Source organism: Ammodytes marinus (assembly GCF_949987685.1).
Source record: "Ammodytes marinus genome assembly, chromosome: 15".
Classification (NCBI taxonomy): Eukaryota; Metazoa; Chordata; class Actinopteri; order Uranoscopiformes; family Ammodytidae; genus Ammodytes; species Ammodytes marinus.
The window spans coordinates 10,118,793-10,133,124 of record NC_137219.1 but is presented as its reverse complement, the minus strand read 5'-3'; the positions used below and the strand labels follow the sequence as shown (position 1 = coordinate 10,133,124).

At 41.0% G+C, this 14,332-nt stretch overlaps 1 protein-coding gene across 2 annotated transcripts in view; it reads right to left on the bottom strand.

Moving 5' to 3' along the window:
- The window catches only part of stxbp6 (syntaxin binding protein 6 (amisyn)), a 54,802-nt gene that overhangs the window by 9,749 nt on the left and 30,721 nt on the right, over positions 1 to 14,332 (bottom strand). The window contains exons 3-5 of one of the 2 annotated variants that reach the window (XM_080042377.1): positions 4,787 to 4,917; positions 4,161 to 4,326; positions 1,772 to 1,870 (exon numbers count right to left, since the gene is read on the bottom strand). In XM_080042377.1, the coding sequence (XP_079898503.1) occupies positions 1,772 to 1,870; positions 4,161 to 4,326; positions 4,787 to 4,917 (396 nt within the window). The remainder of the gene's footprint in view (positions 1 to 1,771; positions 1,871 to 4,160; positions 4,327 to 4,786; positions 4,918 to 14,332) is intronic. The other variant, XM_080042376.1, reaches the window with a different exon arrangement.

Sequence of the window (14,332 nt, the reverse complement as noted above, 5' to 3'; positions counted from 1 at the left end):
ACTGTAATTAATGCTAAAATCTCAACATTATTCGTAGCAAAATAATGAACACAGGTTCAACCAGGAAGGGCAACTTCCTCCCGACACACATTCCTATTATTTTTCTGTGGCCTTCCATTCAATCCCTTTTCTCCACATAATCCCTGCAGTTATTCACTGCACAGTCAATTCTCTCCTTCCTCTATTTGATTGCTCACTCACAAATCTTTAACACAGAGCTGACAGTTCTCCCTTTTGCAATGCTGTTCCCAAATAATTTAGCCTATTTCAACAGTCAGATGCAACTACGTAAATCAATCTGACCCTGACGTTTGTTCATGAGGCGGACCTTGCATGCTCAGTCAGACTTAAGTCACGGTGCTTTGTTGTAGCCTTTTAACCAACATGACAGAAATAACAATGAGGACAAGCATGGACATTCTGTCCTGAATGTAACAGAGCTGTGCCGATACTGTCGGCAAAAGCTACTAGGTATTCACAGATAGCCTACTCACACACACTTCCATTAATCAGCAGAAAATGACAGTATAGCACAATGCATTAAACAGCCATCATTTCCAGCGTTATCGTCTCGACTAAGCGCATATATATGTAAATGTGTGTAATGCTTTACAGAAGTACAGAATCCAGAGGAAACCATTCCAGAAGCAGCAGCCCTCCATCATTGTACTGCCCTTGTATGTCCAGACGTGATTTAGCACAGTATTAGTCAATGACTCCTCACACAGTTTGACATCGAGAGGCCAAGGACAGTGGACATCACATAACCTTTGGATGTAAACTTAAAATCCCTTTCAGAATGTACCCTAGCCCCACTGTGATAACATTAACCAGGGACATTTTGGCCTTGTGCTCACTGGGAGCATACAGAGAAAGTTCTGTGTGTGTGTAAATGATAAATACAGTTTCTCTCCAAAACTGACAACAAAGGTCACTGATAGGAGCCCTCTGTTCAGAATGCTTCATTTGAAAATAGGTAATGTTCTGCGTTGGAAAATGACAATAGTTTAATTCCCAGGCGTGAAGTGGGACATGCTGTATCTCTTAGATCAGGGGTGTCCAAACTACGTCCCGCAGAGGACCCTGCATAATATTTAATTCTAAATTAATATTTTTATGGAAAATCCATGTGTCCTTCTCCAATAGCTTCTAATTCATCTGACACAGTGTCAGATTTAGCCTCTTAATTTTCCTCTCAAAGTGCACCAGATTCATGCATTTCACTTTAAAAACTTAAAAAAATCTCCCGGGGGGGCATACCCCCGGAACCCGCTAGGAGGGTCGGGATCTCGGCTGGCTACTATTTTCACCCAGCTGGACATTGGATGCAAAAGCAGTATCAATGGCATTTTACCAGAGGGGAAATGTGTCTTTTTAATGTGCAAGGAAAGCGTTGCCCCGAAGAAGGATTACAATTTACGAAGACACTATGAAACTAAACATCAGAGCAGCTACATGTTCTGATGTGTTATTTTTGCAAAGTGGCCCGGCCCTTCGTAGATTTTTCTGTATGTGGCCCTCAGTGAAAAAAGTTTAGACACCCCTGCCTTAGATCATCCATTTGCTTGCCATTCTTGCAGTAGTTCAAATCAAGTGTTTTTGCCAGATACTGTGCTCTGGTTTCTTATCAGGCATGACTACTATTGGAAACTTGTCACTTTTTAGTAGGGGATACATTTGTTTAACCTAGTCCGAGAAACTTCGTATACCACCTTAGTTAGTAGGGGGTATAACTTACAAAGTAGCTTTGGATACTGTTCCGCTGGCTTACCTTGTCTTAGTAGATGACCATGGTGTGCAACAAATTCTTTCCTCTTTCTTTTCAAAAAGACCTTGCAACGGACAATGACTGAATCTACAGCTTGGTCTTCTGTGATGAGAAAATATTAAAAGTCATGGGCACATTTTCATGATCAAAACATAATATAGTCTCGAAATTAGTAAAGAGGGGTTACCAGTTTTGGATTATTAAATCATGGGTTAAGTATAAAGGGTTTTATGTTCTATGTACAGTAAATTCTGTGCAACTATTTAATTGTGCATCCATAGGGTAAATAGGACTAATAGGGACTGTAGTAATTGATATTAATTGTAATGCTCAGGGGTTTAAAGCATCCACTCAGCCCATCCATTTCATTTAGATTAAAAGTAATGAGTACATTCCAGTGAGATATAAAAGCTCAAGTGGGAATTGGAGTACAAAACAACAGGGTAATACAAGTGGGGCCAGCAGCCCAAGTTGGCACTGATACCAAGTCAACTAGCAAATTAGCTGCTTTTATTTCCAGACCAATTACATGCGCCATTAAGGACCAGAAACATGAGTCTGCGCACCTACACCATACATCTCTGAAAGAAGTCTACAACTAAAAGTAGTAGCAGAGAGTACAAGTTCACCTCGCATTTCACAAGTCAGAAGGCAGTCCAATATTTAAAAAACATATCTTTCTTGAATTGAGTTTCATGGTTTTGCATTAGAATATGACACTTCATTTAACTTGTCACTAATCACGTAGAGCTTAATCAAAGTACAAAGCCGCTGGCATTCACAATCGGCGACCCATTAGTACACACATGGGGAAATTAACACCAGCCCAGCTAATGTCATCTTTATTCGCTCTATATGCTCCCTTTCTTGAATAGCAAACATACTTTATTAAAAAATATATATATTTTATTGAGTATAAGCAGGATAATGTGCAATAATAACAATCTACCTGTTGTGCCATCCCCAGAGGATTCAGCAGATAAGAGTCTCCCACAGTTTTGGTCCCACACCTGAGCAGCGTCATGATTTTTGTTTTGCACTGGTGTGAGACTTAAACTGGAGTGGACAGAAGTTGGTGGCAGGCTTACGTCGTCTCTGCTCCTATCGACAATGTTTTAAACAACATGCGGGGTGAACTGTCTAACATTTTTTCGTCCATCACAGCTCACAGCTCTGCAGTTAATCAGTGCATGCGATTGATATGCAGCCCTTGCAATAAATCCATCCTACACCTAAAGGCCGGAGGACACCACTACCTTTCCCACCTATGATATACAGACACTATAGTATGCACCACCAGGGTCAGTATAAGTGAGCTAAATATGGAGAATAAGAGAATGGGCAGCTTCATCATCAATGAGTAGAGATAGTGGGTTCGCACACACAGAGTGATAAAAACAGGAAGGGAAAAGATAAGGAGATTTTGACAGTAATTGAGTAGTCTCTTTATAAACATGTGTCTCACCTCTGCAATGTACTGTATGTCCTATTAGAAGAGACTCATAGTACTTGCAGTGAAACAGTTAGAGGTTTAAAATCAAGTAAGCCAATTTACAAGAAATCTCTTTCTGGGAATTGATTGAATGTTTATTCAGGGCATGTGGACGTTCTCCAGGAAGCATGAATTATACAACAGGTTGACGAGTGCTTAAAGATGAGGCTTGGTGGTAAACAGATCGATATCTGATTAAACCGCTTGGGGTGCTGCATTCTCCACCGGGTATTCATTTAGGATGAAACCATCAACCAGCACCAGAATCCCTTCACCTCGTAGGTTACAAACACCGGGTTTGCAGCCAGAAAATAGCCAGTTATTTGCACTTACAATTCCATTTTAAATGGCTTAAGTGTAGGGCAATCTGTTATGCTTGGACTTGTTTGATCAGTCTGTCATTCATTTATTAGTTGGGCATGAAATAAGTATTATTTTCAAAGGGAGAGGATATTCTCACAAATGCATGCATATTAATGTCAAATAAATTAAGGGGCCGGACAGCTCTTACTGTGAGGTTTAATGTTATAATGAAGGCTGGAAACCAATTATAAAAAGGTGAGTCTCACACTGACATCACATAAATCAGGAAAAAAAGATTATTTAGTGTTGTTTTGAGTATTTTTATGCGCTTTAAACCAGTTGATCTGTGTCAGATGCTTTGAGTCACTGCTGATTTATTTTGTTGGGACATCCTCATTGACATGACTTCAGCAGAGCGTGCAACAGATGCTTTGTACAAGGAGTACGCATGCATTTTCATACACACCAGGTGCCGGTTGTCATCATGCATAATCAGATTCAGACTGGTTTGCAGCACAGTATGACAGCAGCGAGTCTGCCTTTGCAGAGCCGCTGCTGTCAAGAAAAAAAAGGACAGCTAGAAGTGGTATTTCTTACCCCCGAGCAGTTTGGACTGACAGTTGACAAAGTCTGGTTTTCGCACTGAGCTGTAGCGCTGGCAGGTGTGGTGAAGAATTTGAATGAAGGTGCACTTGTCTCCTGCTGAGCCAGCGACCCACTGATCAAAAGCATTTTCGAACATCAGGTCAAACTCTGGACAGTCCTGGGAGAGAATAGCAGTTAGAGGGAGACATGAGAGTGGTGTGTGTGTGTGTGTGTGTGTGTGTGTGTGTGTGTGTGTGTGTGTGTGCAGTCAGGGGGAAAAACCTCTCAGCCATCAGGGAAATGTTTGTGAGCAATACTGATGTGAACCAAAACATTTTCAACTGGCTATATTAAAAGGTGCTACGAGGAACCTTTTAATATTTCTGAGACATTTTTCCTCTGATGATCGTGAATTACATGTTACAGCAAACAAGACCATCATTGCAAAGAATGCTCTTTTTATATAGTTTTTCTTTAAGCCTGTGTCATGGGTACGCTCGCCCAGGAACAACAGGTATGGTAAATCACTACTGCTTTTGTCCAAAGGGGGGTGCAAGAATGAACAGAAACTGAAAGTTACTCAGATCATCTTTAACGGAATAAATAGCAGTGTTTCATAGATACTATAAATGACATACTTTGTTGGCATCGATGCCGTTGACCTGCCGTAGCTGGTCGATTGTCCACTGGGACCTTTTTGTGAAGGCAGATGATCCTTGGAACTGCTTCACCTTGGTGATGGATACGCTAGCCGGTTTCTTATTTGTCACTGTGGAAACAAAAACAACAAAATACAGCAGTTGAGATCGTTGCAACAATTATTAAGACTTATTCTAAATTCCAGAGTGTTAGGTTTCTGCCTAACTTGTAGTCTGTAGTGACAAAGTTTGGATAAGGATAAAAAGACAGCTCAGGTCACATGCTGCGAAAATGTAAGAGTGTAGCAGAAGCACAGGTTTCATATTGCAGGCGACAGAAACAAAGGGATCCTTTAACAATGGTAAATTTCATTTTTGGAGCCAACAGCAACAGAGCCAATGATACAATTTCATGAAAAGAAAAATGAGGCTTACCATGAAAAGACAAACCCTGTCAAATGGATTGTTTGGCTTTTAGATTTATCCTGCCAAATTGGGTGTAACATCGTATATATATAGTATACTATGCAATAGGTTTCTGTTGTGAATCAGCTACATAAAAGAACATTTTCTACTCTACTGGTTGGAAGAACATAAACACTTGGTTATATTGCTCCTGTCAAAGTATAAAGTGCCCAGTATTTTTACACTGTGCTGGACAAAGCTCATTTATCTTGTACTGCAGCTGCTGCCAAATTGCATTGTGTTCAAGCGTGAGGTATTGCTTTTTAAAAATCTTCAACAATTACACTTAGTGCGTTCATTACATTTGAACAATCCAGAATAAGAGTGCCTTCCTGATGCTTGCATGTTCTTTGATGAACATTTTATGTACCTTGGTATATGACCTAATGAGGTTGTCCTACTACAGGGTTAGTCGTAGCATGCTACTAAAATGAAATCTTTATGATTAACTGGCAATGGTGTTTTACAGTTCACGTCACTCTGACTGACTGTTCAGCTCCTGTCCAATGACGTCATCACGTTGTCCTCAGCTTGGCCCCGCTCACCTCAGCATTAACAGTAACTTCAACTCTGTTCCCATGGATATCCGTGCTCTGTCTTTTCCCAGACAAAGATCAACATGTTTACAGAGATCCTCCAAGCGCGCAGCTCTATCATGTGTCTGGACTCCTGGATGTGTGTCTGGATGGATTCTAACACTCTTCGTACTTCTCAGGGGGAGCAACATGCTGTTTTAACCCCGTCAGCAAAACCTTTGCTTCCGCTCTCCCACATTTTCGAACTGTGTCATCTCAGAAAGAGGGAAATGCCTGGGTCACCAACGCTGTTGCTCTTTCCTTTGCTACTCAGCTCTCCGAAAAAACCCACTTGCATCCCTGCTGGTTGCCGCTGCGTTACAGTTAGCCATTTGTTCAGGTTCACTTTGTGAAAGATTTACCACACCTTTCTCTGAGAACGGTTTAGGAAAAATAAAGGGTAGGGCTGAATGTTACATCAGGTGATATATTATTCAGTAAGCAAACTCCGCAAAGGGGGTGGGATGTTTGGATATGATTTGTGTATTCATTTACACAGCTGCAGTTAATACTTTGAGGTACTGGCTGGAGGTTGCAGGGTTGGACATACAGAAAGAGGCAGACTGATAGCCAACAATACAGGCAGATGAGCAGTCATTTCATTTCTAAATTCTCCTTTTAAGAGTGTACTGTAACTCAAACACAACCTTGACGAACAGATGAAGTGAGTGATCAGATCTGTCTCGGGTCAAAGAAAAGGCTAATAGAAGCAACCAGAAACCAGAAAATGTCATAAAAGGGGATGACAGCTGGATGTAATGAACCAGTGTGGTGAAAGGGTTGGAGTCTAGAAACTCAGGTCATCCAATTCACAGCGAGAATAATTTGTCTTTGAGGTACAGCAGTGGGAGATGATAGAGTATATAGCGCAGGACCACTACTTTCCTTGAACTGATCAAGTAGAAATGGGTTTTATTGCTCCCGCTTGGTAAGTGGAGAATTGGTTGCAGAGAGATAAAAGACAAGAAGAAGAATATATATTGGACTAGAAACCATTGTTCTCTCTTCGATGTGAGCCTTGTCTCCGTTTCACCCCACCAGAAAACCCTCTATACTGTAGGAAGCAGGAAAATTGTCTATAAAATGTTGGACAATAAAATAAAATAAAGCATTAAATGCACCCAAGGTTGTCAATAAAATGCTAATTTTGTCTGACTAACAGTCTGAAACCCATAAGATTTTTATTTTACATTGATATTAAACAGATAAAAAGAATATCCCCCTTTTGAGTAACAATAACTAAGTTTGCTCATTGCAAAATGGACAAAGTCAAAGCAATCAGGCACAGCAAGGGAATGCAACATATTAAAATACACAAACAGCAATGTATTGAGAGGTTTTGACTGACAGACTCCTTCATGAACATATTCAATGTCCTATCACAAGCCTTGTGGTGAGCCTGCTTTCAAAACAATAAAACTGAATTAGAAAAAACCAGTTGCACAACAATGGAAAAAATTGCATGAAACCGTTTCTCACAAGGGGGAAAAGCATTTCTTCATGTTCAATCTGGGAGCACTGTTTGCCAAAACGTATGGCAATACACTGAGACCTGAGCACTGAAATGCATCAGTGAATATGTGAAAGGGACCTGCTGTCTCAGGCCACTGAGCAAAATCGTCAACACATAACACAGAGGTCTTATCAAAGTGACAGACACTTTTAAGCTTCTCGAATCAAATTCATATTTAGCTGTTGACTCCCATTTTGTCTAAGTTGCTTCCCTGCAGATTAAACCATTACTTACACTGACGGGCTATCTTCATCCAAGAGTGAAAAAATGTATACCCCAAGGCATTTTAATAAAATCAAACCTGAAGTTGCTCTCAGTATAAATGCAACCACTGGCCGAAGCTGTATGGAGAAGAGTCATTCTCAAAACAAAATACTACAAAATACTGACAGAGGCGAGCTGTCATACAACCGTGCAAGGTTGTAAGAAATTCAATACTTGATATCAGGGATGGAAGGGAATAAGAACTAATTGTTAATTTGCGATCGTATTCAAAATGTGTTGATCATGGTGAATTTCCATTATCAGGACAATCCTGAATCGGGATAATGGTAAATACCCTCACGAGTGACTTGAAAAGGCCGTCTAGCTGGCTAACGTACAGTCAAATATTGATTTCCTAATTTATTTTGAATTGCCTCACAGGGGAGCTACTTCAATCCAGTCATTCCAAAATTCTAAACTGGTCACAAGTCCATTGCATCCCCCTCCATGCATCACTTAAAAACGAGTGGTCACAATGTTGAGGATCTCATCCATGCAGGTTCAGATTGAGTCTCAGAGTTGACTGAGCTTGAACTCTTGCACAAAAAGGAAACAATGATGGATGAAGACACATTTTCCATTGCTGTACATGAACTGAAGTGGATCGAATATGAAACTGAAATGTGACACACTTCCCTGACTTGCTTTAAATTTACAAATCGAAAATAATAAATCGCAACCACACCCCAAAACACAATATCGAACCATGATAAACTCTATGAGAACGCGCAAACACCACTTGGCTACATTACAGGCCTATAAAAAAACAAGGAAAAGAGGACAACTACTGAGAGGCTGCCAAAGCCATTGTTTCCATTGGGGGCCTGTCAGCGGAAGGCCATGCTGGGGTTCCTGCCCTGCTCCTTTTCTCATGCTCCTGATGGCGACACGCTCTCACTTCCTCCAGTGGATCAGTGCTTTTGTTGTGCTTGGCTGTGCGCTAGTGGAACGCAAGCCTGGACGGAAACTCGTACTGTACCGTTCACAGACTGCGGACATCGCGGAGGAAACGTTCTCAGGATCAGCTTTCCCTCGAGGAAATATTATCATAGCTGTGGTTGTTAAATGGAGAAATGTGAGCACCAGGAGGAGTTCTGGCAAAAAGCCGCAATGACATAAACGATCATGTGAGAAGTGTGCAGGATGTCCAATATGAATGCATACAAGCATTAGCGGAAATGTTGAATGATAGCACTATGAAAACAAATATAATCCAGCACATCCAATGCCATGATGGGAAGTATGGAATGAACAACAGTGGAATTCCTGCAAAAATATTCTGGAACTTTCCAATGAGACCATGAAAAGCTAACAGAATATAGGAAAGGACCACCCGCACAGGAATAACATTAATAACTTATTTTCCCTTATGTAATGGAACTTAATACTACTGTCAACACTGATGATTCTCAAAAAATCAACTGCCACATGCCAGAAATATGATAAGCGCCAGCATTTTGGGCCATCAGAGAGGAGATATAAAATCCCAAACCACAGAATAACAATCGATCACATCTGATATGGAAGATGATGTGTGCCTGTACAGTCAGGGAGGCATCGTGTTGCCTTTGGAACCACTGGTGGTTCCAAGTTTCAGACCAATAACTTAATATTTCATAACACACTGAGGATTTATGACATCCGCGCTACTATCAGTAACAATAAAAAACAGCTGCCACCTCTTCAGTACAATTTCTGACTACAGTTACATGATACCCTTTTATTTGAGTTCAAAAGACAAACGTTTGTTTTTAATCATTTGCCTCCCAATTCTACTACAAAGAAACATTTTAATCTCTATCTCAACCAGGTGGGCTAAAGATCTCTAGACAAATCAGACCCCTTCAGTTCGCAGTCAATTGGCTCTCTGCACTGACATGAAGTAGACACGGTTGCCATGACAATCCCATTTGCATGGCACAAAAGATACCTGCAAAGCAAGTGGCTGGCACCTGGCCCGGCTCATTCAGGGACAGCAAGCGAGGACACTTCATATGCAACTTTGACTCGTGGCTGGTTCCCAATTAATACAAATCCAAAGTAATTTGGACATGATTAAGACAGTAGGAAATTGAACGCTAAAGGACAAAGTGCTTGACTCAAAGAACTGTCTACTGCTTTGGCTGAGGGCCTAAAGGGAAAGATGATATGTTTTAAGACAAACAAAGCAATCCAAGCAGCCCCTACATTTATGGATTTGAGAATGGTTTCGTATTCGGTAGCAAGGACACCATCCTGCAAGGTAAATATTCAAACAGTAAGCCTCACAGGTTGAATTCTGACACTTAATATAAAAGCGGTCGTCTCAGGGACCAGGGCACGTCTTACCACTTTTCTCTGTCTGGCTCTATGATTACAGGTCGACTTTAAAGCTGCCCCCACTTTGCTTGAGCTGGAAAACACTGTTATCTTCAGAAAGAAGCTGGCACTGGAATGAACCACATCACTGGCAATAGTCTAGCAACAGCCCGGAAACAAAGGCCTCTAACAGTCTATTCATGCGTTTCAAAAACACAGGGACTGCTGTGTGTGTAAGGCCTTCTCAGACAGGATGGTGCCCATGCAGTGGTAAGGCACCAATGGTAAAATGGAGTGCACTGCGAATAATAGCTATAGAATTGTGATCAGCTTCGTTCAATCCTAGACGAGTTACTCATACAACAGATAGAGACACCATTGGCTTAACCCGACACCACAGACACAATGGAGCGGTTGTAAATCCTCATACGACAATGAAACATTTACTAAAGGATGTAACAAAGCAGCTGTATTAAACCTTTGAGTTTGTATAAAACTTGTTTGTTTGACTGAAAACGTTGCTGTATGTTTCTTTATTATTTTAACTTTTACTGCTATCAAATTCACATTCATCCTAAATGCCTCGATTATTTTATAATAATTATTTCATTATTTTTAATCAGTGAGCGGCAGACAGCGACAATCTGACTTTAACTTTAATAAAAAAACAATTGCACCGAGTCTTTAGATTACATGTGCAATTTCTTTCTTTTTAATATTTGACAAGTCCATTCATCCATCACACAAGCTGAAAACTGAGCAGGAGAAGTTACCCGATGCAAATATGTATGTGCATTATGCCCCCTGGATTGTTTACATTTTGATTTAAGGCATTGTATTTTTAAATTTAGTGACTAATGAACCCCTGAAAACAATCAAGCACCACCGTTAACAGCTGTAAACAATCCCTGAGGGAATTCCAAAGGGTACTGCTAATGTCTGTTAAAATGACTATATACTAGACAATACTTTGAATTATTGCTAAATAAGTAATGTCATTTTCACATGAAAGAATTGAAGATAAGTTAGCCTGTTTGAATTTTAACAAACCCTCCTATGACTGACAGGACATTGATATAGCCTCATGTGTTGGGTATAAAATTAGTTTGTGTCCTGAGGATCTCTGGAAAGCCAATACATTTCCTTTTATCCAAGGTTCTTTAAAATAGTAAGGATTTAAAACCCAAATGCGCTTTTTAAAAACATAGCTGGCTTTTGCTTCCAGTCAAATATGTTATCCACCCAATTATAACACTCACCCAAGGACAAACACATTAAAAGGATTCTGGAGGCTTGACAAATCATGTGCGTCAGCCATCTAAAATGAAAACTCTCATTTGAGGCACCGAGGCTTATTTAAGTTTAGTCAAAATTAAAGAAAAATATATGAATAAAGTGGCTGGAATGAAAAAAGTAAATCACTTTTTTTTCCTCCATTTTTGAATAACAGGTTTGGAGTGTACATATGTATTTAAGAAAGAATATGACATGTAGCATTTCTTTCATTTAGTTAGTTGAGGTTCTGTTGAGGTCAAAGTTACCCTAAACCTTTGCTCGGCTTTAACTGGAAACTTTAACCTTAGCGGCTGAACTTTAATTTGGTATGACGGCAACACTTTAAATTATGGGGCGTTGGGATTAACTGTTGACAGCTTGTGACACAATGAAAATAAGATACCGATCACTGTGACATGTTCCTTTGATGTCTTGAGGTGCAGAATGCGCCTGGAGGAGTTGATAAATGAAGTTACAAGAGGGGAGTAAAGTTATCTTAGAGTAGAATAACCAGAGCACTGAGAGCAGCATTTAGTGAGCAGAAGATGAAAAAGAAAAACTGAATGTGAATGTCAGGTTAGCGATAAGGTTAAGAGATGTGTAGGCCACTGTAAAAAAAAAGAAAAAATATGGGGCAAAGAATAGTGAGAGCACTGGTTGAACCAGTTGGCTCATTGAAGGCTTTAACTTTTTTTAGTAGATGTCAATAAACACAAAACTGACTGATAAAAAACCCAGCACATAATTGTCTAATAGCAAGTGATTCATCGTTTCAGATCTACAGTGCACCAGGCGTAGATTACACCAATTCACGGTGAAGGACAAGCAATACATCTTAGAATCCTATGAAAAGAGACCCACAGGAAAATGTCATGAAATACAGAGGCAAAGAAACCAATCCCATTTTCCACAGGTGCAGGTTGTTGTTTCTCTGGCTCATCTTGCTTTCTGCCTGTGTGTACATCCAGGGAGGAAACACAAGGTCTCTCGCCAGGCGTATATTCCACATTGTGACCCCCTGTGCTCGTCCATCACCCAGTGCTCCGTGGACCACTTAATAACCCAGCTATTCAGGATAGGCCCCAGCCCACATAGTAGACATTCCTCTAGAGCCAGAGCCCATGGATACAAAGAAATATTTAATTACACTGGGGCACCGGCCTGAGGCATCCCCCCTTCTCTGATGGCGTGGAACAAACCAAAATCACTTAAATCAGTCTACCATGGCCTCCTATTGTTTATATAAGACAGTGACCGGATTGTGTTTCCACATATATCCACAATACATAAAACTAAAATAAAATTTGTATTTTTAAAGATGTATTTTTAGTACAAGAGGTTAGTTCCAAAATATAAAGGAATTGTGCATTTTGTGATAAAAGCATGAAATTTGGTACACTTATAGCCAAAGGCATTCTCAAAAGATTTGGATGTGGAGCCATCATGAATTTTCAACATGGCGCCCATGGCAGCCATTTTTCAAAATGTCCGCCAGCAACAACTGTTTTCTTATGAATGATGGATTTAATATGATATTTCAGACTTATTTACCATTCATACTACTTGGTAAATGTCTTTTGGATAGTGGAACATTTTCATTGAAAATTCAAAATGGCCGCCAACTGGTTAGATATGGATGATCTCTATGTTTAATTATACATTTATCTTGATGCAGAATTTGAATTGGGAACTTTGGAATTTCTAAGAATCTTCTTTCTATCTCAAAATACTCATGTTGAGCAAGGGAAACCTAGGGTCTATCACAGGGAAGACTAGTCACACTCGCCTTCACAGACACAAAGGGCTGTGCACTGTAAGTGGGATTTTTTGCACTTACACTGCCCAACACAACCCTTCTTGCATTTGCATGAGACAAGTTCATAACTTGACTGGCCTGCATCTGGTAGGCATGTCCAGAAGGGTTCATAGTCCCCCTCAGGTGACTTTGACCAGCCCCATTCGCACGGTGAAGGTAGTTCTGGTGTTGACACCAGGACTGTACCCCACACGTGCCCTCCTTGGTATACAGCTCTCTTAACATGCTCTTCTAGGGCAGCCTTGGTAGGGGGGATTGTTTGCACATTGTGCCTCTTTGCAAATAACTTCCTCCTTGCCGTATTGATTTCTGTACATGTGCTGGTTCGGTCATAGACTAAGATAACAAACCTCTCAATTGTGGCCATTACCTCCTGTGGTATGTCATCTGGGGCTGAAGACACTTTCAACAGGGCATGTGTAAGTTCTGGAAGCACAGACCATACAGCCCATGCAGTCTTTTTCCCATGGCCAACAAAGCTTGACACAGTGTCACAACCCGTCAATGCATGGAACACTGGTAGTGCACATGCTTTCTCGGGCCCGAGCCCTGCTGCAATTTCATGGGCTGCCAAATATTGAAAATTCTTACCAGTACCGAAAGCCAACCAAAGCTCATCCTCTGGTTGTAGAGTCTGAGCCACTGCCACAGCCAGCACCACAACATCAGTATCAACTGTTTGAATCATAATTTTGTGGTGGCCGTTTCTTGCTGCATGGGCTACGTGCAATAACATGCGACTATCCGCTTCCTCATGCGTGCAAGGAGCAATCGATGTCCTATCTGGGAGAGGTGGCTTGCTAAGGACTTCCATGTCACTTGTGATGACAAGCTGTTTATCCTCCTGCACAAACCATCTGAGCAGAGCCTCCGAGAGAAAGGCAAACAACTCAGTCTTGTAGCTGTCAACTCTAAGAAAGTTTTGCCAGTTCCTGGGAATGGCTGCATCACCTACCACACGTCTCTGAATTCCAGTGCCACGCTTTGCTCTCGTAGCAGCTTTCAGAGAGTCAGACAAGTAGCGGTCCCACACCAGATCAAGCCTGGACACAGTTTCAAACTTTCTGGTCAGATATGGAATGAAGATCACATGGGCATAGTCATTGAAGGTTTTTACTGAACTTGGTTTCAGCATCTGGATGATGGCTGCCCCATCTACAATGGTGCAGGTAACCTTTGGACTGTCAGAGTATGCACTGTGAACTTGTTCCAGGCATGGAAGCAGATCACTCTTCACTCCCAGTCGGAGACCTCCCCCATCAGAAAGCGCTGGTGGACATGGTTGGTTCTCGTGTCGAAAGAACTCCTCTAGGTTTCCATCTCGGGTCTGGCAAGCAATG